This window comes from Ammospiza nelsoni, chromosome 11, assembly GCF_027579445.1.
Source record: "Ammospiza nelsoni isolate bAmmNel1 chromosome 11, bAmmNel1.pri, whole genome shotgun sequence".
In the NCBI taxonomy this organism is placed as follows: domain Eukaryota; kingdom Metazoa; phylum Chordata; class Aves; order Passeriformes; family Passerellidae; genus Ammospiza; species Ammospiza nelsoni.
In genome coordinates, this window is record NC_080643.1 from 4,642,820 (window position 1) to 4,665,773 (window position 22,954).

The 22,954-nt window shown below is 43.1% G+C and overlaps 1 protein-coding gene across 2 annotated transcripts in view; it reads right to left on the reverse strand.

Annotated features, from left to right (window-relative positions):
* Nucleotides 1-22,954, reverse strand: part of MITF (melanocyte inducing transcription factor) — a 118,805-nt gene that overhangs the window by 28,449 nt on the left and 67,402 nt on the right. For both annotated transcript variants that reach the window (XM_059479839.1, XM_059479838.1), the window contains one exon: nucleotides 16,241-16,487. In XM_059479839.1, the coding sequence (XP_059335822.1) occupies nucleotides 16,241-16,487 (247 nt within the window). The remainder of the gene's footprint in view (nucleotides 1-16,240; nucleotides 16,488-22,954) is intronic.

Below are 22,954 nucleotides of genomic sequence, written 5' to 3' on the forward strand. Positions count from 1 at the left end.
AAACTTCAACATTCAGCACTGAAACACAAGAGACGTAAAGATGGCACCAGATCAAAATCTATCAAACACCCAAATGCCACACAGAGAAACAGTTGTATCTTTCTCTTTTTTAAATAAAAGCCATTTGTAAACTCAAATGCAACTCTTGGGTTATCACAGAAAAGAATCTCTTTTTGTGGGCACACTCTATATCAGCAGGACGTCACAGAACATCTGGAGTTGAAGGGACCTTTAAAGGTCATCAAGCCCAACCTCCACATCTTGTTGCTTACTTGTCCAAAGACATCTACACTTCTGACCTACTTGTCTGGAAAAGATCAAGTGAAAGACTGCTCCATTCAGTGCTCACATAATTCCCAGGACACGTTGGGCTGCTCTCAAGGTCGCTTACACAGCACACACCAAGAGCATGCCGCCAATCATGACCCCAATGTGAAAACACAAACACACCAAAACCCAAACAGTGCTTGCTGGAACAGCTTTCAACATCAACTGGAAAGTCTTCCTACCAAAACTCTCAAAGAAGCATCCCAAAACATGAGTGAAAACAATTCTGAAAGGACCATTTATTTTAACAAAGCAATTGGCAACACACTGGCTACAAGCACAAAGGCCACTGGTCCTGGAGCATACCTGTTGGGAGGGGATCTGCTTTACAGCAAACACACCAGAAGCCGCCAGAAGAAGCAAGAGAATGAAGATGGTGTTAATCCAAACCAGTTCTACACTGGTAACATGCCCTGAGCTTCCACATGTTACAGCTAATAAAGAAATAGAAGGACTTAGCTGGGCTCTATACCACTTTGCCTACAGCTGAGGATGTCTCATGTCAGCCCCAATATGGAAGGCTTGAACAATCAGAAGAATAAAGCACTCCAGATACATCCATTTTATTCACACCACTAATATGACCATTAGACACAGCCTAAAATAATAATAAATCGCTGACTTCACTTACATGAAGGAAATGCAAGCTGGCTTACCACTGAACTCCTTGATTTTTATCCTTCTGCTCAACGAGCTGTGCTGTTATTTATTACTGTATTAAAACCTACTGAGTTATAATAAAAGAGTTTCAGTCCCTCAGAGTGCTTGATCATCATGTTTGCTAAGGTAAAATAATCCAAGTCACCTTCATGCAAACTCAACTGGCTCTGATCTGAAGTATTCTGCTAAATACCAGAACAGAGATTTTTTTGAGGACTTTGGCAAGGCACAAAGGTGGGTCACCCCTTGTGTGGAGTAGCATGACTCCTCTCTGGAGGAGAATTAACCCAGGGGGCCAAATTGATGCCACAGAGAGCATTCAAACTGAAAGCCACACTGTCAGGGTTACTTTTCAATGATGGTGGCTCTTCCTTGGGATTGGAGTGCTTAAGTCCAACACTTCCATTAAGCAACATCACATCTTTTCTTTCCTGACATGTCACTCACAAAGTAGATGCCAGAGCAGACACCAGAGCAGCCACCAGAGCAGCCACAAGAGATTAAAAGTAACAAGAGTAAGAAATTAAGTAAGCTTATTTCACTCTTCATTTTAAACCCAGAAACCACAATGGAATTTAGTGGTTTAGTTATCTCTTAGCTAAAGGCATGTCACCATAATGATTCTGTAACAGAAGGACATATTTAGGACAAATAAGCATTAGGCTGCATGACCTCACCTCTGCACCCCATAATCTTATTCCCACAACAGTCAGACAGTAGCTATCAGCTATCAAAAACCAAGAGTAACATGGGCTCATTTATTAAACAAGGATGCCAACAATTCAGCCCTTTAAGATCTCAAGCTTTACATGCATGGAGCCATGACATCATAATCTATTTTATACCTACAAAAACAAGATACATCCCCTGGCTGATTTTTTAACCTTCCCCACACCTGCCCCTCCACATCTTCCCTGAGATGAGCTGTTGAAAATCCTCCTCCTCATGGTATTTCACATATGGCAGGCAAGTAATTATTTACCCTGTGAAATGAGAAGCTGCTGTCCATACAAATGACCCTCAATCAGGCCAAAGGATGGGGCACAGGCAGGATTTCACTGAAGGAGTGAAATCTTGGACAAAACCCCAGTCAGCTGTCAGGAGCCCTGTTTATATTGCAGTTGTAATAAAGAACTGCACTCAGGTTCATTACTTCAACAGATGTTGCACAAGTATGTTGCTTATCACAAAAATATGAGGACTGAAAAACAGGTTATATAAAGAGATAGTCTGAAATTCTGCCATGGTGTTTTTCCAACATATGCACAAACCTGTCAGAGCAGCATTTGCAGCATGTGAGCAAATATAAAACCTCCTGCTTGCAAGGGATTGCAAGCTCTTGTTTCTCTCCTGTGTGAAATCCTGTCAAGGTAAGTGTTAGGGCTCTTTCTACAGGACTGGAAACACATTTTATTACATGACACCAGAAAAATTCCATCTTGCCAAACATCTTACAGAAAACTCTTTTTAATGATTTCATCTGAACTTCAAAAAGCACAAGCCATCGACTCACCAGGGGAGGCACATTCACAAAACACAAAGAGGAGTGTGTGTTATCATTCCAGTTCTCCAAAGGTTAGCTGCAAATATGAAGCACCAAGAAATTCAGAAGCAATAGTTTGTCAGAAGATGAAAATGTCTTTTGAGAGAGAAATTCAGGGCCTGCAGGGCTTGGTCTCAGAAGAATCCTATTTTAAACCGCACTTGACCCGCACAAACCTAACCCTTGAAGTGCTATTGCAAGAACAGCTTGATGTTCACAAGGGGAAACTGGCAAAGTACCTTTCACTAAAGTTGTATTTATGCAAAGAACTGTGCATCTCCTCTTAACACTAAAAAATACAAACATGACATGTACTTCACAACATCCCTCAGATCATTGACTGACAACACACATGAGGTTGTAGCTGCCCAAAGAACTGTATGGGACATAACACAATTCAAGGCAACCAGATGCTAGGGATGCAATTAGAGACTAGATGGAGATTAACTAGATCTTAACTCAGACTTCCCCACCTCCCTTGTCCTTTTTTAAACCTCAAGAATAAACCCATTTTACCATAACGCTACAGGATGGAACAATTGTTTTGATGGTTCTTAATTTGCTTTAAAAATACAATTAAGCTCTCACTGAAGAGTTTATTTTAAATGAAGTTTCAACAGATGAAAAATGAAAATTCAGGATATTTTAACATCTGCTAGAGCCAAGAAGATGCCACTATATCCACCATAGCCAACAATGTGGTCTGAGATGTGGGACCCACAGGTGAATGGCTCAGAACAGTATGATGTGTTTCAAGCCACTGGTGTCAGACCAGCTCCAGCCTGCTCTCAGACTGAACTCCCCAGAGTGGCTGCATAACATGAGGTCTCCTGATTTAATTTCCTCTGACAAGAATCTAATTAATACTCATCAACAGCACTGGCAAAAATAAGCTAACATGTAATACTTGGGGGCAGCTGGGAATTGACTTCAGAACCGTGTTTCTGCTCCACACTGAAGGCAGAGTCAGCCCCAGAAGGTGCCAGGGCTGATGTCCAACTGTTTGTTCCTGCCCTGCCACAGCAGCTCCCTGTGACACAGGTACAGATGTCTGCAGGACCACACCAACAACCCAGGTAAACAAAACCACTAAACTGATTTTTAAAAAGTCACCTTTCTATGGCAGGAGGATCGGCCTAGATGATGTTTAAGGTTCCTTCCAACCCAAATTATTCCAGGATTCTATGCCTGAGTAACAGTCAAAGCTGCTTTTGATTTTTTTCTGAGTTGACTATGTACAGCTGGCAGGAATAGCTACCTGGACATGTTTTATGGAATTGCAGCTACCAGAGAGGAAAACACAAAGTTGAACTGGGTTCCTCTAACAGTTATCTGCCATTGTTCCCTGGCTCCAGTAGCAATCAGCACATTCCTCACCCTGCATCCAAGGAGGAGCATCCAAACTGTGCTGAGATCATGCAGAGCCACTGAGACCCAACTCAGCCCTTGCAGCCTTTAACCAAGGCAGACAAATGTAATTAACACATTTCCTTGGGGAAGGTGCAAGTTCAGAGAGAAGAATAATCCTGCAGAAGCCCTGGCTGGAAGCTTTCTCCTCATGTCTTAGATCAAGCAGTGCAGGGAAAGGCAGAAAGCAATTTGGAACAGTGACCCATGGAGGAAGTGGCACTTTGCACAGAGCCACCACTAATGGCATAAGCAGCACTCCAGAGCAGAAGGAATCACTCCTTCCCTCAAAAAGCCAGTGTACAAAAAGGATAAACTCTTTTGAAAAGCCAAAGTAGCATGATTAAATAGTATTTTTCCTTTTACACAGCAAACAATACAGGGCTGAAGCCTTAAGGAATATATGAACTTTGATGTGAATGGAGCCCATTAAGTGCCCTGCAATGAATGGTGCCTGTGGTCCAGAATTCATTTCCTTTTGGAAAGCAAAGAGCACGGAAGGCTTACGATTGCCACGCACAAGAGCTGATTCATTCAAGGTCATTTTATTCCCTCCCGAAACTGTTTCACAAGTATTTCAGCAAAGTATGGTTTTGGTGGCAGTCAGGAAGCAAAACTGTGTATAACAAACAATGCTTTCAGACAGCTCAATGGACAAGTCTTCAATCAGTAACTTTTGATAATATAGATGATTGCCATGATTTTTTAAACAGAAGTTTCACTCAGAATTTTCTGTTTAACAAGCCAAAAATGAACTTTAAAGCACTGTTATAATTAATTTTAAAGCAGCTTCTGAAATGTTAACATTGCTCAACAGAACAGCCCTGATTCACATGAGGCTGTAGCAGAACTAACAGCAGGTCTTCCCCCCACCCAGTAAAAACAAGCTGTCTCCCCAAAAGCAGGTTTATCACTGAGGTGCTATCAGGACGGAGATGCTGGTTAAGGGCAAAGGCACTCTGGATCACTGATATTGGTAAACTGGAAAAAGTTTACCAACTGGAAAAAGCTGCCCAAATTGACAAAAAAAAAAAAAAAAAAAAGAAAGAAGAAGAAAAAGAAGTCCACACACCTGTAGAAAAAAAACACAAGCAGGCAAGTCCAGCCTGAGGAAGTCAGAGGTAGTCTTAAAATTTAGTGTGTTGCCTGCAGGTCTTGGCATGAGCTTCATGAAGACCTGAGAGAGGCAGACAGGCTGTTTGCTACACCTCAGCCTTCAAATGTCTTCAAGGAAGGGACTAATTTCCAAGAAGAACACTGCTATTTTCCTCTGACAGAACAGAGAGATTTAATTCACAGCCAGCCATTATGTCTACTAACAAAATTTAGTTTTGGTTTCAACCAGGAACTTCTGGGTGAGTTTTAGGAAGGCATCCTGAAATACAAGCTTTGATTTGCCTTGCTTAACTTGCAAGCTTCCTCTGAGATGAAAGGAGTGGTTTGGACTGTAGGTCAGGATAACTCCCGGTGCCCCAAGCTCATTCTGGATCCATGGCACAGGCACGGCCTGTGATGCTCCCTGGTGAGCAGATCTGCCCCTCTCTGCACCCAGGAGGAGAGCGAGGATGGACACACAGACAGACACAAGGAGCACACTGTTCCCAGACAGAAAAACCAGCTCTTTGAAACTTTGGTTTCTTCAGACACGCAAGACACGCTCCTGCTGATGTCAGAGTGTCCATGGGGGACAGGACACGGATTCCAGCCAGGTCAGTGACAAAAACATCCCCAGAAGCCAGGGATGCACACAGGAGGGGTGCCCAAAAACACCTGATGCCTTCTGTGCTCTGCAAGCCACCTTTATTTAGGAACACACTAATATTTGTTACTGTTTCCACAAAGGCATCAAATTCTGCTCCAAATGATTTTTCTTTCACTAGCTGACATTTTCTACAAAATCCAGAATTTATGTCACAAAGCAGGAAGCGGGTAGAATTTAACACAGAACAGTTGTGTCTTACATAGCTTTGAGGATTGGGAATGTTCAATAGAAAACATTGTTTTTTAACCTTTTCTAATGTTCTAGTCTTACCTGCTGAAAAAGTTTATTTCTTCTGCTAGACACCAGGAGCAGTTTTATTTAAAAACAGGCAGCTTGCCTTAGTTGTTTAATGCAATAACTATCACATACAGCTTTTTACCTGGTTAATGGATTAAAGGCACCTCTGGGAAAATAAAATACAACAACACAACCAAACAACACGATTAATATAATGTGTCAAAACAGGCTTACAGCTGAGTATTAGCCCTGACTGGTGAAGAGAATAGTTCAAAATGATGAATTCCCTGGCAGCTGAGAGCTTTCCCAAGGAATACACAGTCCTGGAAACCGTAATGCCATCTGCTGAGAAATTATGGAAGTGCAGCACTATGAATTACTGTTAAATTACTGTAATGCTGATGTGGAAGTGCCTGCTGCTGGGGACCAACTCAAAAATAATCTGTTTGCATTATATAACTTACACAAGAATTTTCAAACATCTGACTGGAACTTCAACTACTGATATTCAGTAAGTCTAGGACTCAAAGTCACAGAGGTCCATAATAAATATTGTTCCAGTATGTTCTAATAGGATGATGTGTAAAACCCAAACTATTAATTTGGCATGCACACTCTAACTTTACAAAAACTGGTATTAGAATTTTGTTTGTTGGGGTCATTTTGGTTAAAAGATACTTGATTTTCTGTTCTACATCATTACACGCTGGAAAAAACAAACCTAGTTTAAAATCAATTTAACTATTAGAGTTTATTAACGGGTCTCAAAATAATAAATAAGCAGGTAACTGGCATCCAGTGGCAGAACATCCAGTGACAACCTGCAGGGTTGAGCTGTTATCCCAACACCCCAGAGGCCTCCCTGCAACTGTTTGCAGCAGCAAGTTATTTTTATCATTGGTGACAAAAGAATCACTGGCAGAGTTGTATTTCCACAGAGGCCATCACATTTAATATCTTCTTTTATTTATTAATCTGCCAAGTATACAAAAGCAGACACGTAGTTTTGCTGGGTCACAAAAGCATCGATGGAACACAAGATTCCAAGAATAAGCACTACCCCAGGGGATGGAAAAGAGATGGATGGAAGATGAGCAGGAGGATGTTCTTTCTTATTTGCACTGAAACACTGCATCCAATTCTGCTCCAAGTGATACTGAGAGGTTCCATGCTCAGAAATTCTTACAGAGGATTCCATCAGCAGGCCAGCACTGCCAGCTTCTCCTGAAACAACAGTTTCAGAGGTGTTGCAACCTAAGTCTGACATGAATTATTAAAGGAAGGTTTACAGTAAGCTCATTCTTTCATTCAGGCAGACTGACCCAACCAGGTCTCCTGGCCAGCAAGTGTTGCTGTAACAAACTCCAAGTGGACACTGAGAAACTCTCCCAGACACTGCAAAGGCAGCAGTGCTGATCCAGCGCTGGCCTGAGCCTCTCACTTAACTTCCAAGTAATGCTATTCCCATCTTTAAAGAAAAAGAGAGACTGGTACAAACTAGATGAGTTCTGTCCTCTGCTCAGGGAAAACTGCCATTACAAGCAATAAAGAGATGGGTTAATGAAATGGATCATTTTGCTCAAAGAACAAGACACTTAGCTGGCACTCACTTCTGAGAGATAAAGGGTTAAAACAGTTGCCCATTTCCTCAACTGGACAACTACTACTATTGTAAAGTCCTTATTCAGCTGAATTCCATCAGGCCATGCTTTCTTAACACCATCTGACATGTACCTTTTCAAGATCTTGGATTTGTTCCCCTCTTCTCTGCCTCTCAGCAGCAGACACCAGGAATAAACACACCCAAAAAGCCAAATCGTAATCCAAACAAAGTAATATTTAATTATCAAGCTGGGGAGACTGATGACCAGACAGAGCAATTTCTTTTTTTATAAAAAACAAAACAAAACACGCTTGCCAGGTCCTTTGCAGACAACACAATACTGGGTTTTGTTTCAAGTTCATAACTTGGCTCTTAAAGTAGTTGATAATGAACCAGCAGGCATTATTTTAAATCAACCAGTTTTATTAAATGAGCCAGAAAGGAAAGAGGCAGGGCTAATTACCAACATTCCTTGATGAATTACCTAGCGGTGTGTGGTAAATCTCCAGGCGTCTTTGTCTTTATCCCCAAATTTATCCCTTACTTATTTCTCAAGAGGTCAAAGGACATGGGGCTAATTAAGGAACCAATCCAATGACAGACAGAATCATTCAAGGTAAGGCTGGTTTTCACTCTTTCAAGCTTTTGCATCTCTGCCTGGTACTTCTTAATCTAATTTAAAAAAAAAAAATTACTGCTGGGGAAAGGGAGGAAAAGTACTAATCTTGTCACGGTCAGGCAGGTTGAAATTGCCATGCAGTGCTGGGCAAAATGCTACATATTTGTAATTTAGCCAATAAGAAATTCCTTAAGCCTCTCTTGAATGGCAGGAATGCCTCCAGCTTGTCACTTTGAATTCATTCACTACACAGGTTCAGCATCTCAGAGAATAATGCTGCCAAACCAGCTGAAGAACTGAAATATTTGTGAGTATACCTAATACCCAACGATTACTTTAAGCAGATCTGAGTTTTCACATTTAAAATTTAAGGCCTATCAAAGGTGTCAGCAGAGGCCCCCCTGGATCTCCCCCCAGCTCCCACATTTGCCAGCACTGTGTGTGGCTCTGGGCATTATTTTCTGCTAAATTAAGCCATGGCTTCAGCAAACACAACTGCAGTGACCAGCACTCACCCTCCTCTTACAGCCTTGGCTCCAGGAGTAAGGTGGTTATTAAATTCATCTTGCCTGACAAAGGACTTGGTACCAGCTGCTAAAACCTGGGGGCTGTGGAGCCTCATCAATGCTCTTAATACCCACAGCTATGGGCACCTACAAATCTTAATCTGCACAAGATTAACTCATCTTCCGCAGGTCCAAAACAGCCAGTGACACATGGTGAACCATCATTTTCCCAAGGTCTGGTAACTCAGCCAGCAGATAATATGTCTAGACCATTAAAAAAAAAAAAAAAAAAAAAAAAGAGTGCTTTGAAGCTGTAACAGACCGAACTTAGCAAGCTCTTCTTAATTTTGTGGATGTTCCCCTGCCAGTGGGAAGACAGCAAATCCTCAAGACCACCAACTAGGATATAAACCAGCAAGAATTTCCAAGGAGCAATCAGAGCTTGGACTTCCAACTGTCCGCATCATTTTGTCTGAGTATATCCTGATTTCCTCCATGGCAAATAAGTTATTTCAAACTTCCAGGCAACTACTGTGAACTTGCAAGGCAAGAGCTCTGTGATGAGGAGCAGTTTCTCACCTATTTTCCCCACTCTGCTCACATCACTTTCCCAAGAAATCTTCTCAACCCCAGCAGCAGCACAGTTTGTCCCCCAACTTTGGGAGCTGCATTTTTGTGCCACAACTGAAGAAACAAGATGGAAAATCAGACACCCTTATCAGCAACAACCATTTCCCTCAAGAGCCAAGTGCACACATGTTGCATGCATAGGAAAAGGGCATTTGGGACGAAGGGTGAGAGCAGTGTTTTGCACTAGCAGTCAACCATCAGATACTTGTACACAGAAGTATGTTGCCCCCTTGAATTCCATGCATTTTTAATGTCTAATACCCTGGGTGTTAAGCAAGAGTTTACATTTTACCTCTATTTCTGATGCAGACCTCGAGCACTAGTGCTTGTTTTAAAACTGCTTTCAACCCACTGAGTAAGCAAAAGATTTTAGACCAGAGAGATACTTTTACTTACATGAAAGCTGAAGAGGCAAGGCAGACTTTAGTGGTTCTGTAGCTAAATGCAAGTTCTTCTTTGCTGATGACTTAGAGTATGTCACCAAGTGTAAGTAACCTTAGTTTAAATGCTTTATCTGCAGCTCACCAAGACTTAGTCTGGCAAATCACTTGTCTAAGTTCTTGATTAGAAATACACACCAGGCTTACCTAACACACCAGTACACACCACTATCTACCATTGTCAGGTGAGATTAAATTAACTTTTAATCAGATAAGCATGTCCACAAACAGACATTTGCTGGGGCAGGCACTGCCACATATCTATCTTGCCATCCCATTGTTCTGTTCTTCAGAACTGTGAGATAAGTCCTGCACACAATGAAGTCTTATGGTAATTATTACACCAAGAACACAAGTGCCAGCTGCTGAGCCTTCCCTGCCAGGCGCAGCTTCCACAGGTCAATCTATGGAATATGCACCTTAAAAAAAAACAGGAGGAGGTACTTTTTTAATATATGCCCAACAGTCATTAACATCAAATGGAAGAAATGCTTGGCATTTCAAAAATGAAGAAATACAGTGTTTCTGATGCAGGGATTATCGTAGTGGCACATTTAAAGTCTGAGTGAGTGATGACATGAGGGTGAAGGAGAGAGGCAAGGCTGGCTGCCTGCACTCCTGTGCACTCAGAAAAAGTGGGAACACAAAAAGATGAGCACAAACTGCAGCAATGGGATGGCCCTGAGCAGAAGACAACCACACTCACTCTGGTATCAGCAGTGATCAGCCCACAGTACTGCCATGAGGTGGGCAAAGATGTTGGAATAACAAAGCAAGAGAGGGAATCCAGTACACAGGATTGGGCTCTAGGCTTTGCTCAGGACAAGAAAGAAAGGCCATGATGAAATTCTGGCACCAAAAGAGCAATTAATATCTACCGTGAGGACACAAACCCAGGCAGTTTAGCAGGGGGAATCCAAAGTGAGGGCTTCAGTGGCAGATAAATTTTTTTAATATTTCACATATTATAAGCATTGTTGTATGGAGATAGACTATTAAAATGCCTTAAGGAGAAACATTAAAACTGAGTTTGTGGCCTATGCTTCCATACATATGTTTTAGATACATATATATATAAAATATACATGTGTATATTTTGGGGTGAACTGCCCTATTAGCAAGGGCTGGCAGTATATGCACAAGTAGAGATTTTTGCCCAGAAAGCAGAGACCTCAACATGTAGATCCCCAAAGCAGGACCCTGGAGCAAGGGAACTGTTTCCTTATTCTCCAAAAACAAGCTAAAAGGGGATGAAATGGACCTGCTGGTGAGGAGACCTGCTTTTACCTTATCACCTGCAAAGCATTTATGCAGCTCTCCAAAGATATCTGTACCACTGCAGGTTCCCACTGCAGCCCTGGAGGCTGATCTTGGCAGTAGTATCAACCATCTCCCATCTGTGCCAAAGAAGTTATATTCTACAAACCCCAAAGGCAGATAAAGAAGGAGAGAGAGGTGTAAGAAGTCCAGCAGATTTCTGTCATGCTATGTACTTGGTGTGACAACACTCAGGAGGAAGGGGATGTGCAGCAGCCTCATCCCTGGGAGTATTTGCATCCAGCAGCAGGGACAGGAACCCAGAGCACATCCCCAGTTTAGGTTCCATCAGCCTGTGACCTGGTGCATCACATCAGAACCATGACAGCAAGTGTCACATCCACGCACCGAGGAACGCCAACAAGCACCATGGAGGGCCAGAGGGAAGAAATGTTCACCCTTCACTTTCCACCTTCCATCTGCTTAGTGAGACATGCAGAGGGCTGGGTGTCAGCTGCCCACCAGAAATGTTTTCAATCCTGCAAGAACTGGTAATATTTTCAGTGGAACTGATTTGCAATTCTGTGGGCCGGTGCTGGCCGTGAGCCGCCTGTGCTGCCCCCTGAGGATGCTCCTGCTCCATGGAGGGGACACACACACCAGCCTGTGCTGCCTCCTGAGGATGCTCCTGCTCCATGGAGGGGACACACACACCAGCCTGTGCTGCCCCCTGAGGATGCTCCTGCCCCCATGGAGGGGACACACACACCAACCTGTGCTGCCTCCTGAGGATGCTCCTGCCCCCATGGAGGGGACACACACACCAACCTGTGCTGCCTCCTGAGGATGCTCCTGCTCCATGGAGGGGACACACACACCAACCTGTGCTGCCTCCTGAGGATGCTCCTGCCCCCATGGAGCACACACACCAACCTGTGCTGCCTCCTGAGGATGCTCCTGCCCCCATGGAGGGGACACACACACCAACCTGTGCTGCCTCCTGAGGATGCTCCTGCTCCATGGAGGGGACACACACACCAACCTGTGCTGCCTCCTGAGGATGCTCCTGCCCCCATGGAGCACACACACCAACCTGTGCTGCCTCCTGAGGATGCTCCTGCCCCCATGGAGCACACACACCAACCTGTGCTGCCTCCTGAGGATGCTCCTGCCCCCATGGAGCACACACACCAACCTGTGCTGCCTCCTGAGGATGCTCCTGCTCCATGGAGCACACACACCAACCTGTGCTGCCTCCTGAGGATGCTCCTGCCCCCATGGAGCACACACACCAACCTGTGCTGCCTCCTGAGGATGCTCCTGCTCCATGGAGGGGACACACACACCAACCTGTGCTGCCTCCTGAGGATGCTCCTGTGCTGCTGCCCCCATGGAGCACACACAGAGCCTGTTCTGCCTCCTGAGGATGCTCCTGTGCTCCTCTCCAATGGAGCACACACACACCAGCCACAGATTCTGCAGTGCCACACTGGCTTTTGGACAGGTAGGTTCAAAGGATTTAGGGGATTGTGTCATACTTCTATACAGTAAGCTTGATCCAAAAATCAGGCAAAGCTATACAAGTCACATAGCACAGCAACAATTCCGTTTTAAAATGAACTTTTTGCAAAGATGCTAATCCTTTTAAATATAAATAAATAAAAACATAAGGAATGGGTCCTTATGGGACCCATGCATCCTTATGGGATCCCATCCTTAAAGGGATTTACTAGGGCTTGAAACTACTCCAATAAATAATTTTTTATGTTCTATTCCTATTTCCAAGGCAGAGAAAGAAGGTGAGTTACAGCAGAAGCAAAGAATTCCTGGTGACATGTCTCAGTAGTGCTGGAGATGGATGAGAAGGTGCTCAAAGACAAACCAGCCCAGGAAGCCAACCCCAGCTCTGCAGAAGGATAACCACAAGCTGTAACAAATCTTCCTTTTGCTATCAGAGTTGAAGGGATACTGTTCCAAAAGCATCAAACCTACTCTCAGACCATCTCTTAATTAGGCAGCACAAAGCAATGCAAAATTCGAATTCCAGCAGGTCATCTCCTACCTTGCCAAGCTACATTACTTGGCAGAAGAGTGATGCAATGAGAAGTCATTACTCAAGAAAATGAAATCCAATTTATTCACATGGCCTTGAGCATAAAATGTTATGCAATTTGGAGATGCCTATGCAACGTGACATAGATTAGTACATATTTCTCTTTCTGTATTGTTTCTAAATGGACATCTTGAAAACAAATATAAAATCCAAGCTCATTAACACCTCTGGCTTCCTTTTAAACCAGTCATTCTGAATTACCATCCTCAGATATGCAAGTATTACTCTCCTTCTCACACTGTGAGATATGGGTGAAAGGGCAAGTCACACAACATAATTAAAACCACTAAACACTGACAAATTCAACAGGCTTAGAGTGGGATTTTTTGATGCAAAGTACCAAAACAAACAAGCAAGCAAACACAACAAAACCAGCTGCTAGATTTGGTGTTGTTTGTGAAGTAACATTGAAAAAGATCACTTTTAAACAAAGTTGCCTTGCAGGTTAAAATTCCTGAAAGTGTAAAAAACCTCCTTTTTTATTTCCCATTGTTTATGGTCACTAAATTCAGACCATATGGATAGTAAAGTTAGCAACTTAGCTCCCTATTTATCTATTAAAACTTCTGTACAGCTCATATGGAAAATTTGTCTACAGCTAAAAAACAACTGAAGTGTAAAAAGCAGCTGCAGGGAAATGATGTCACTGCAGCCAGAGCTGGCTGTCAGCACACTGGCACCAGGAAGATCCTGAGTTATTGTTAATCTCAGCTTTTGAGCCAAATATCCTATTTGGAAAAACAAATCAAAAAAAATAAACCCCAAAACAATCCCCCCCAAAAACCACAAAGAAAACTCTATGGATCTGTTGCCAAATCTTACTCTCACTGAAGCCTCAGTGGTAATTTTCAGGAAGATCAGGACTTCAAACATTTTGTACTAATATTTTTTTTTGTACAGAACTGGTCCACTGTTATGAGTAAGGATAAAAGGGTGAATCTTCCTCTGCTTTCCTCCACGAGAAACACAAGCAGCAAAGCCATGCAAAGCAGCTTTGCTGTTTTCCTCAGTTTTGCAGTTTTTCTGTCCTCTCACAGGCAGAGTCCCAGAGGACTTGGTTTTGCTGATTTTGACTGTTACTTATGGAAATGTAGGTGATGAGAAGACAGACATTTTTGGTCCAGCAGGTTGCTGATATTTCCACAACTATCACCTTCAAAATGGAATTCCATTGCCAAAAGGTAGCTGTTGCCAGTAACTAGTTTTATTTTACAAACTGCTTAAGGACATATTCTCCTAATGTTTTATTATACGTGGTCATGCACTCTTATTTGGGCTAAAGAGAAGGAGAAGTGTCCTAACTCCTTCCAGGAGATTCTTCTCCATCAGAGGGAAATGGGGAACAAATTTTGGAATCCTAAGGGACAAGGGTTCAGGTTCAAGTCCTGTGGGTGAAGTTTCCTAGCAATGCTTCAGCAGGTTACAGCTTTGCACACAGATCCTGTGGCAAGCCAGGTCCCAGGAACCCCATTTGCATCACCTTTTGGCTGAAGAGATTTCTGAAGTCTGTCCCTCAGAAATCAAGGGCTGCCTTCCCTCCTCTCCCATAGAAAGAGGCATTTGTAAAATGAACAATAATGACAACTGCAAATGCTTCTTCAAGATGTTATATTCCTTCCTTATCAGTAAAGTATCATCAAAAAAGTAAACACTTTCTGACAAGTTTTCAGAGTACTTGAAAAATACCCTAAAACTCATATTTTAACAGATTAGGATGAAAGGATGTAAAAAACATAATGTAAGTATATATGTAATAAACATATATAAGTAAAATATGTTTATTTAGCTAGGTGCATCACAAAAAAAACCCTATTTCATAGCACCTACACATCTGCTGGACCTGAATTATAACTACAGCCATAACCTGGAAACAAGCTGAAGAAATTATTATACACAAACATCGTGAGTAATACACAAACATTAGACAAAACAATTCTTCCCAGACTATTTCAGACTCCTTACTATAGACATATGCTCACATGTTCAAAGAATATTATATTTAATTTTTAATGGAAATGTGTGTTTATGGAGAAATAAAATTCAAAATTCAACTGCTGCCTTTTTGCTTCTCGATCACATACTGGATTATGACTCTACGATCCCAAATCAAGTGTTAGTTTTAGTGCTGGCAACACAACATCATAATGCAGATTCAATAAATAAAATTATCTTATATTTTCCCCATAAACCTGTCACACAGACCCCTTCAAAATCCTGTGCCAGCAAGTCTGTTTTAAAACTGAATTTCTGACTGCATATCATCGGTATACAACAGCAAAAAGCACAACATGAGCGGTTTGTCACCAAGCTCAGCTAACTTATGTGGTAAGAATATGCTCACTGACTAAACAACAAACTGTAATAAAAAGATGCAGCAATAATGCAGAGCAAACTCTACAAAACTGCTGAAAATTGTATTTTCATGAAATATGTCAGCAAACTTCTCCAGAACATTTGACATTGTTTTACTCACACATTTCACGGTGCTTCAGCCTACTTGAATTGAAGCAGTGCGTGAAATTATCTCTTTTCTTATAGCTGTGCACGTTTTTCCCTGAGTAATTAGCAAGCTACATGCCCTTTGACAGAGGGACACTAACAAGCTCCTACAGTTTCCAGTGGGACAAGGAATCCAAAGCTACTAATCGCAAACAAGTCATTTAAACAAAAAAAGGATTACAAAGACTCGTTGCAAGTAGCTGGAAACTCACCCATATTTCAGATTAAGGCTTTCTGAGGAACTCTTTTGTAAAGAGTTTTGACTCCATCTTACAAAACTATTTCATTGTTTTCCTTTATAAACCAAAACATGGATTTGTTATCTACTAATAATTTCTTCGTATTGAAAGTAATTAAGCACTAGAAAATGGAGAAGCGTTTTCCAAACGGAAAATGACGGAAAACTCAGTTTTGTTACAAAACCTCCCTCCGGCGATCTCAAAGTTGAAAGAAAACAAAAGTTGTACAAACTTTTTTTTAAAGTTTTTCCACTTTTTGCTACCAGGCCAACAGAACAAGCTGCAAACTAAGCCAGAGAGCAGCTTATTTGCAAAAGGTGGTCGCCGAAAACGCTTAGAACCACGTCCCTGGTAAACAAAGCGGGTTTTGAGGAGCTCCTGAGCGGAAAGGTGCGTACCTTGAGGACCTCCATGGGCACCTGGGTGGCAGGGGGCAGGCTGGTGGGCACGCTGACGTTGATGGCAGGTGTCTGGCTCACGGGCACTCGCTGCTGCATGAACTGGGCTGCCTGCTGCTTCTGCTGCTGCTCCCGACGCTCCTGCTCCTGCATCTGCTCACGCATGAGCTGCTGTCGGAGCAGGATTCGTGAGGTCATGCTGGAGGAGCTTAAGGGAGGCTTGGAAGCGCCAGGATGCTCGGAATTGCTGTGGGAAGACCAGAGAAAGAGAGCTCAGCTTCCACCAAGCGGGATGGCAGCTCTGGGGGCCAGAGCTGGTGCAGTTACGGGGGAATGTGGGGCGCGATGGGTGAGGATCCGCGGCTCCGTGCAAAGGGAAGTTGGAGCTGACCTACTGCAGGTACTCAGCAGCCACCTTAGGCTGCCTTAACCTGACTGCAGCCAAACCATTCCCCAAACACCAACATCCAGCTGTAAAGAGCCATTTGCTCTTTCAAATTTTACACCCACGAGAAAAACAAATGCGTTTATAGACAGTAGTAGGCACATTTATTCCTTTTTCCTTAGTAATAAAGAGCTGAAGCAAGTCTAATGATTGGTATGGATAATACTCCAGTCCTAACTCAAATTAAAGTAAATCTACTTCTCCCATGAACAACAAAACATAGTTCAATTATTTCCTGCATAATGCTACTTTAGGGTTGGGCTTGCTGGCAGTGACTTTTCAGCGTCAGAAAAAAAGATCTCTACCAAAAACTCAACTATCACCCCAGGCCTGCCACCATCTTCTGAGCACTTCCAGATACAAAAGCCAGGCAAAATAAACAACAGTAACAGCTTTATTCCAGTCATACTTTACAAAGAGCAACAGGCTGGCCCAAGCCAGCAGACAGCTCATCTTTACCACCTAAGAGACATTTCTACACCATTGGCAAACAGACCATAGGACTTCACCATGGACACTTTCTAGAGCAACTCATCATTTTTTTAGCCTGCACAACCAAAATCCATGGGCCATGCCTTGGCAAGCCAGCACTAACCCTCCTGGCGCTAGGAGGAAGCTGCTCTTGAAATCCCCACCTCTGGCTCCAGTGCTGATACCTGTGGGATGCTGGCAGGACACGCAATCTGGGAGCCAGCATCCCTTCCAGGTCTTGCTGCTCGTGCTGTGACAGCCAGAGCCAGCACTGCTGGAAGTTTTCTGGCTTTGTTTAGGACTGATGTTGAACACAGTTCAGGGCAGAAACAAAAAAGAGAACCCATGCCTACTGCCCCAAGAGATCAAACTCTGCTCTTCCAGAGCACACATTTTGGGGGCAGGGAGGCAGGGGACCATCTTGCTATTTAAGACCTGTCATGTTGAAACATTCACAGAGACACTGATCCTTTTGATAAAACAAGAGAAAACCTTTGTGGTGAAACTAATGCAGCTGTGGAATAATCGTACTAATTAGCTGCTCAAGACAAGTCATTGACTGTGATACTTGTAAAAAACACTCCCTTTTCAATTAAGGGTGAAGCATTCTCACATCTAAATCCAGCAGCTTGTTTTCTGGCTGCACATCTGAACCACTTTAACATTTCTAAACCCAAGAGATGCTTTATTTCCACGACCAAGATAGTTATAGATGAGTGGTCTCCCAATTGTTTTGATTATACATTCCTACCAGGAATGTCTGAACATGCATTCTCAAAATGTTTACTTATTTATGAACTATATACATGTATTGCTGAAGTGCTCACATTTTCTTTCTGCCCACTAACAACACTCTGCATCCCACCTCAGAGACCACTGTAATACATGAGAGAAAAAAAAGAAAAAATCCACCCAAATGCTGCATTCAGGGAAGGATTCATTCTCCTCATGTTGGAAAAAGGCCAGTTTTGTACCACACTTGTCAGCATTCTCATTTGTGTGCTACTGGCAATTTTTACAGATACCTAATGTTGCAAAATTGGTAACCCAGAAGTTCCTCCCACCTTCTTTCATTTTGAACTGTTTCTCCGCCTACCAAAGCCAAGTGTGCTGGAAACCATCTCAGAAGAACCTTTCCATATACAAAAATGTTGGGGAAAGAGCGGGAGCAGGAAGGAGAAATTACTTGCACAGCATTTCAAACAGCTCCTGCCAGGAGCCTCATCTTGCTCACACAACTATTTTACCTCCTTGCACCAAGTGTACTTCCATCTTCCTGCAGGTGATTCAAGGCTCTACTGTTGATCAAAAACTGTAAACAAAAGCTTCAAGTATTGTGACTTTTAATGAGATGGCAGTCCCAGAAAATGCTGTTCTGCCAACTTCTTCCCCAAAGGGTGAGGATGCTCCCGGGCTTTATTTCCTCTGCAATTCTGCTCAGTATTTCACATGGCAAAGAGGCAGACAAGCCCTGAACACAGTGCGGACAGCCACGTGCTGCCAGACTGCAGCTACTGCCACAGCATCATGGAATTGTTTAGGTTGGAAGAGATCTCCAGGATCATCAGGTCCAACCATTACCCCAGCACTGCAAAGCCCACCACTAAACCATGTCCCCAAGTGCCACATCTACGTGAATTTTAAATACCTCCAGCAATGGTGACTCAACCATCTCCCTGACAGGCTGCTCCAGTGCTTGGCAACTCTTCCAGTGAAGAAATTCTTTGTCATGTTCAATCTAAACTTCCTCTGGCACAACTTGGGGCCATCTCCTCTTATCCTACCCATTACTAACTGAGAAAGGGAGATGGGCACCCAACCATCACACCATCAGTGCAGGTGAGTTCAAATAATGCTTATTCTGGAATAAAAGCTGCTGCACAACACCTGCCTGCCTAACCAGATGCTTCTGTCACAAGCACTGGGAAGGAACATGGCCAGATTTCCTGTTATTTATTCCCAGGTGTCTGCAAAGCTCCTCCTGTGTGCATGACAGTCTCCCACACCAGCATTCCTTCTACCTGCCATGAGTGGCACTGATCAAACATGGAAAACACTTTGAAAATTTGGTACCTCTTCCTCTAAGTCTGTCCCAGGCATTACACAGGTCACTCTCCCATCCAGCTTCCCTTCTGCACCATGTCTGCTCATCTCAAGCATAGAATAGAAGGAACAGAACATGGTTTGGGTTCCATGACCATGCTGTCAGAAACTCACTTTTCCAACCAAAGAAGCCATTAAAAACATGCTATTTTCTAAAGTTTCATGCAGAGAGTTTTGGAAATGGTCATTTTTAAAGCTTCTTGATCCTTCCATGCTGGTGCAGAGGCAGATGTCCTGTGACCACGCTCGGTGCCATGTACCACAGAACAATCCAGGGTGGACACGTGGATCCAAAACTCCCCTACACGAACTGATTCACCCCCAGATTGCGTGGAGCCAGCAGCAGAGCCCACACACAGCTAATACACGATGCAATTCAGATACTTCCTGCAAACAGTTTATGGAAACCATCTAATTGCAATAAATGAAACCGACTCATCCTTTTAATTGACACATGATTAAACCAGTTATCCATTAGCACTCTAATAAGCACAGTGCAATAGAGACTGGGAGTTATTAGTTATGTGTCATGAGCCAATCCAATTAATCATGAAGTGATAAAGCTTTATTAAATAGTTTAAATCACATATCCTTTGCACAGATGCCTGGGAAATGTTAGCTACTGCATACATGAGTTATTATGCAGCTAGCCATTACATAATAAAAGGTAACTGATCACATTAAAATCAAGTTTGATTTTGTTGCCATCGACCTACAGAGACCATAACCTTCCCAGATGTTTACTGATTATTTTATCTATCCCTTTAGGCAAAAACACAAACTCATCTTTCGTTGGACAGTTTTGTTTTCAGATTCTATAAATTGATCAAACAAATGCTCTGGTTCACATGCATTAGTTACGAGTTATCTGATGTACATGCATTATTTTGCACTATCTATGCATTGATTAAGAAACTTCTCTGGAGACTTTGAACTGGAAAAAAATATAATTAACTCAACTTTGCTTTTTAACTACTTTGGAAACTTTAACTACTTTTGAATATTTTTAAGAAAAAAAAGTCTCCAGTGTAATTTTTCTTATACAAATTAGACAAAGAGCCTTCAAAGCCACTTGTTCTGGGCAGGATAGACTTCCCTGCTCTTAACTGAGAAATGGCACATAAGAGGGAGGCTGCTGCTCTCTTCCCTCCATTCATGCCAAATGTTTGTTAATGGGTTAGTCCACAGCGAAATCAGCCAAGAAAAGCAGATTTAGCACCTCAAGAAATCCACTGAGCTGCACCAGATATCAGAGGTAAGAAATAACACCGGATTTAAACGCTTTTGTTTATGTCTTACCCTTAGCCCATTCATAATTATTCACAGAGAAAATAAAGGCATCCACATTTGAGTTGCCATGTTGGCAACCTCTCATCTCCTTGCTTTAAAGATTAAGTTTGTTCTGTGCTATAATGGTGGTTACTTAAATACTTGACCTCCAGAAGACATTTTCAGAGGAGACCACCACTCAGCTCCCAACATCACTTGGAGAAAATTACTAGAGTTTCTTGAAAATTAAAGTTGATCTCTACAAATTCTGTTTTCAATCTCTCTACCAAGCAGTAAAACCTCAAGAAATTTTTTGTTCTCTGCACTGTACATGTGGCTGAAGAACAATGTCTGTATTAGCTTCTGACCTGCTAGCCAGCAATGCTGTTTGCCTCAGAAAGTAGTAACAGAAAAGTGAAGAATAGCAAAAGAAAACAAAATAAATGCAAGGAGGAGCCAGATTGCACACACCACCCCCACTCAAAAAAAAAGTCTAAAACAAAACACAGAAAGTCCACAAACAATAAAAAAACCCTACACAATCCCTTTTCCCCTTCAGCCAAGGTAAGGGACTCCAACTACTACAGCATTTTCCCTGGAGCACTTTGTACCTCATTCCTAACATTTAATAATTGATTGTGGGTTACAGCGTCGCTCCGCTCACCGCCAACTGCCTGGCGCTGCTTGAAGTATCAATGCAAAAAAAAACAAGCTCAAGATTTGGCACCCTCCTACATCCTGGCTTGCCAAGGACAAAGCAGTTACAAAAACGGTGTGGAGACCTTTATCAGCCTTTATAATAAAGCCGGGACCGTGTTTCAGGCTCCTACATGAAAGGTTTCCGCACTTGAAGGTTACACATTTAAAGAAATAGGCTGCCTGCCCCTGCTCCATCATCGAGGTAAATGTTCTCTGTGCCTCCTACAATGCTTTTGTATCCTGACCTGCACCATGGGCTGCACTCACAGAACAGAACACAGCCCAAAAGGCACCCACCCACCTGCTCGGATGCACTGAGTGCACCTGGTTGGGGAGGGAAGGCAAAACCCTGCAACGTCCATCCACTACACACACCTACTACACCAAGGAGATAAGGGCTGAGTTTCAAATGAAATTAATTCAGAGGACCAACCTGCTTGGAAAAAAATTTTTTTAAACCCACACACACACACAAAACCCCTCCAACAAAACCCAACGCCACAAACAAAAATATTCAAGCCTCAGAAATTTTTTTAAGTTGTTGTACACCATGTAGTAGTTTTCCATTTTTCTTCCTGTCTTTAAAACACACCTTCACAAGTGGCTGAACATAATGCTTTCTGAACTTAATGAAAACCTCTCTCATGACCCAGGAGCACTCAGTAAATAATTATTAAGCTCTGGAGGTGGCTTTTGCATGAGTGTTGACTTAATAAAATGCCGTAAGTTGATCTGCTTGAATGCCCATTTACTTGGGGACACAGCTTGCAGTATAGCCTGGAAAGCTTGATCTTGTCCAGGTTAAGGAACAAGGTAAAATTAAAAGGTTCAATCCAGAAGCTGCAAAGGTCACATTTTACAATTCTTTACTACTACTGCTGATAAAGGGGAGATGAAAAATTGCAAACCTAAAGTACCTAAATCGCAAACCTAAAGTATCCTCAAAGACTTCCATATTATAACAGTGATAATACACCAAGTCTTTTTACACAGAAACTGAACCTCTGTTAGCCCAAATCTGCAGTTTTGCCATCAAGTTTTAGAATAAGAGACATACATATTTATATATATTTAAACACAGAGTCTTCCCCTCCTGAAAGTCACCATCAGCCCAGCTGCTGTGGCTCTGCAGAGGACAGTGGCCAGTCCAGAGCACAGCAATCCTCAACTCCCAGAGCACAACCTCCACCACAAACCAACCCCACAATCATCCGCGCACGGTGCCCGGCAAAGCATCACTCACAGACAGAGGCTGTCAAAGGAGCAGGGCATGAACACCTGAACAGCTTCCATCTTCCCCCCCAAATCTGGTGTCCAAGGGCTTGTGCTGAGCACCCCCGGGTGAAAGGCAAGCAGCGTCCGGGCCGGCTGTGTCTCCAGGGGAGGCTCCAGATAAGGACCTGGCAACTCCAATCCCCAGGGAGCAGCAGCTCCGGCACTGCAGACCTGTGCAATCCAGCACCTACCGAGGAGAAAACCGCGGGCTTGAGGCAGCACGGCCAGGCGGAACCACGAAAAGGCTCCAAAACAGCGCAGGAGTCTGGAGGCAGCATCTTGCTGCATCCTGTCTCACCTGCATGGGAGCGCCGCGCAGCCTCCTGATGGGCACCTGGATCCGCAGGGTTTGGGGCAAATTCCCGGCACCTCCGTGGGCTGAGAGGATCCCAGGGGCTGCACCACCCTCACCGCCCCGCAAGGAATGGGAGAAACCGAAGACACGGGCTGGC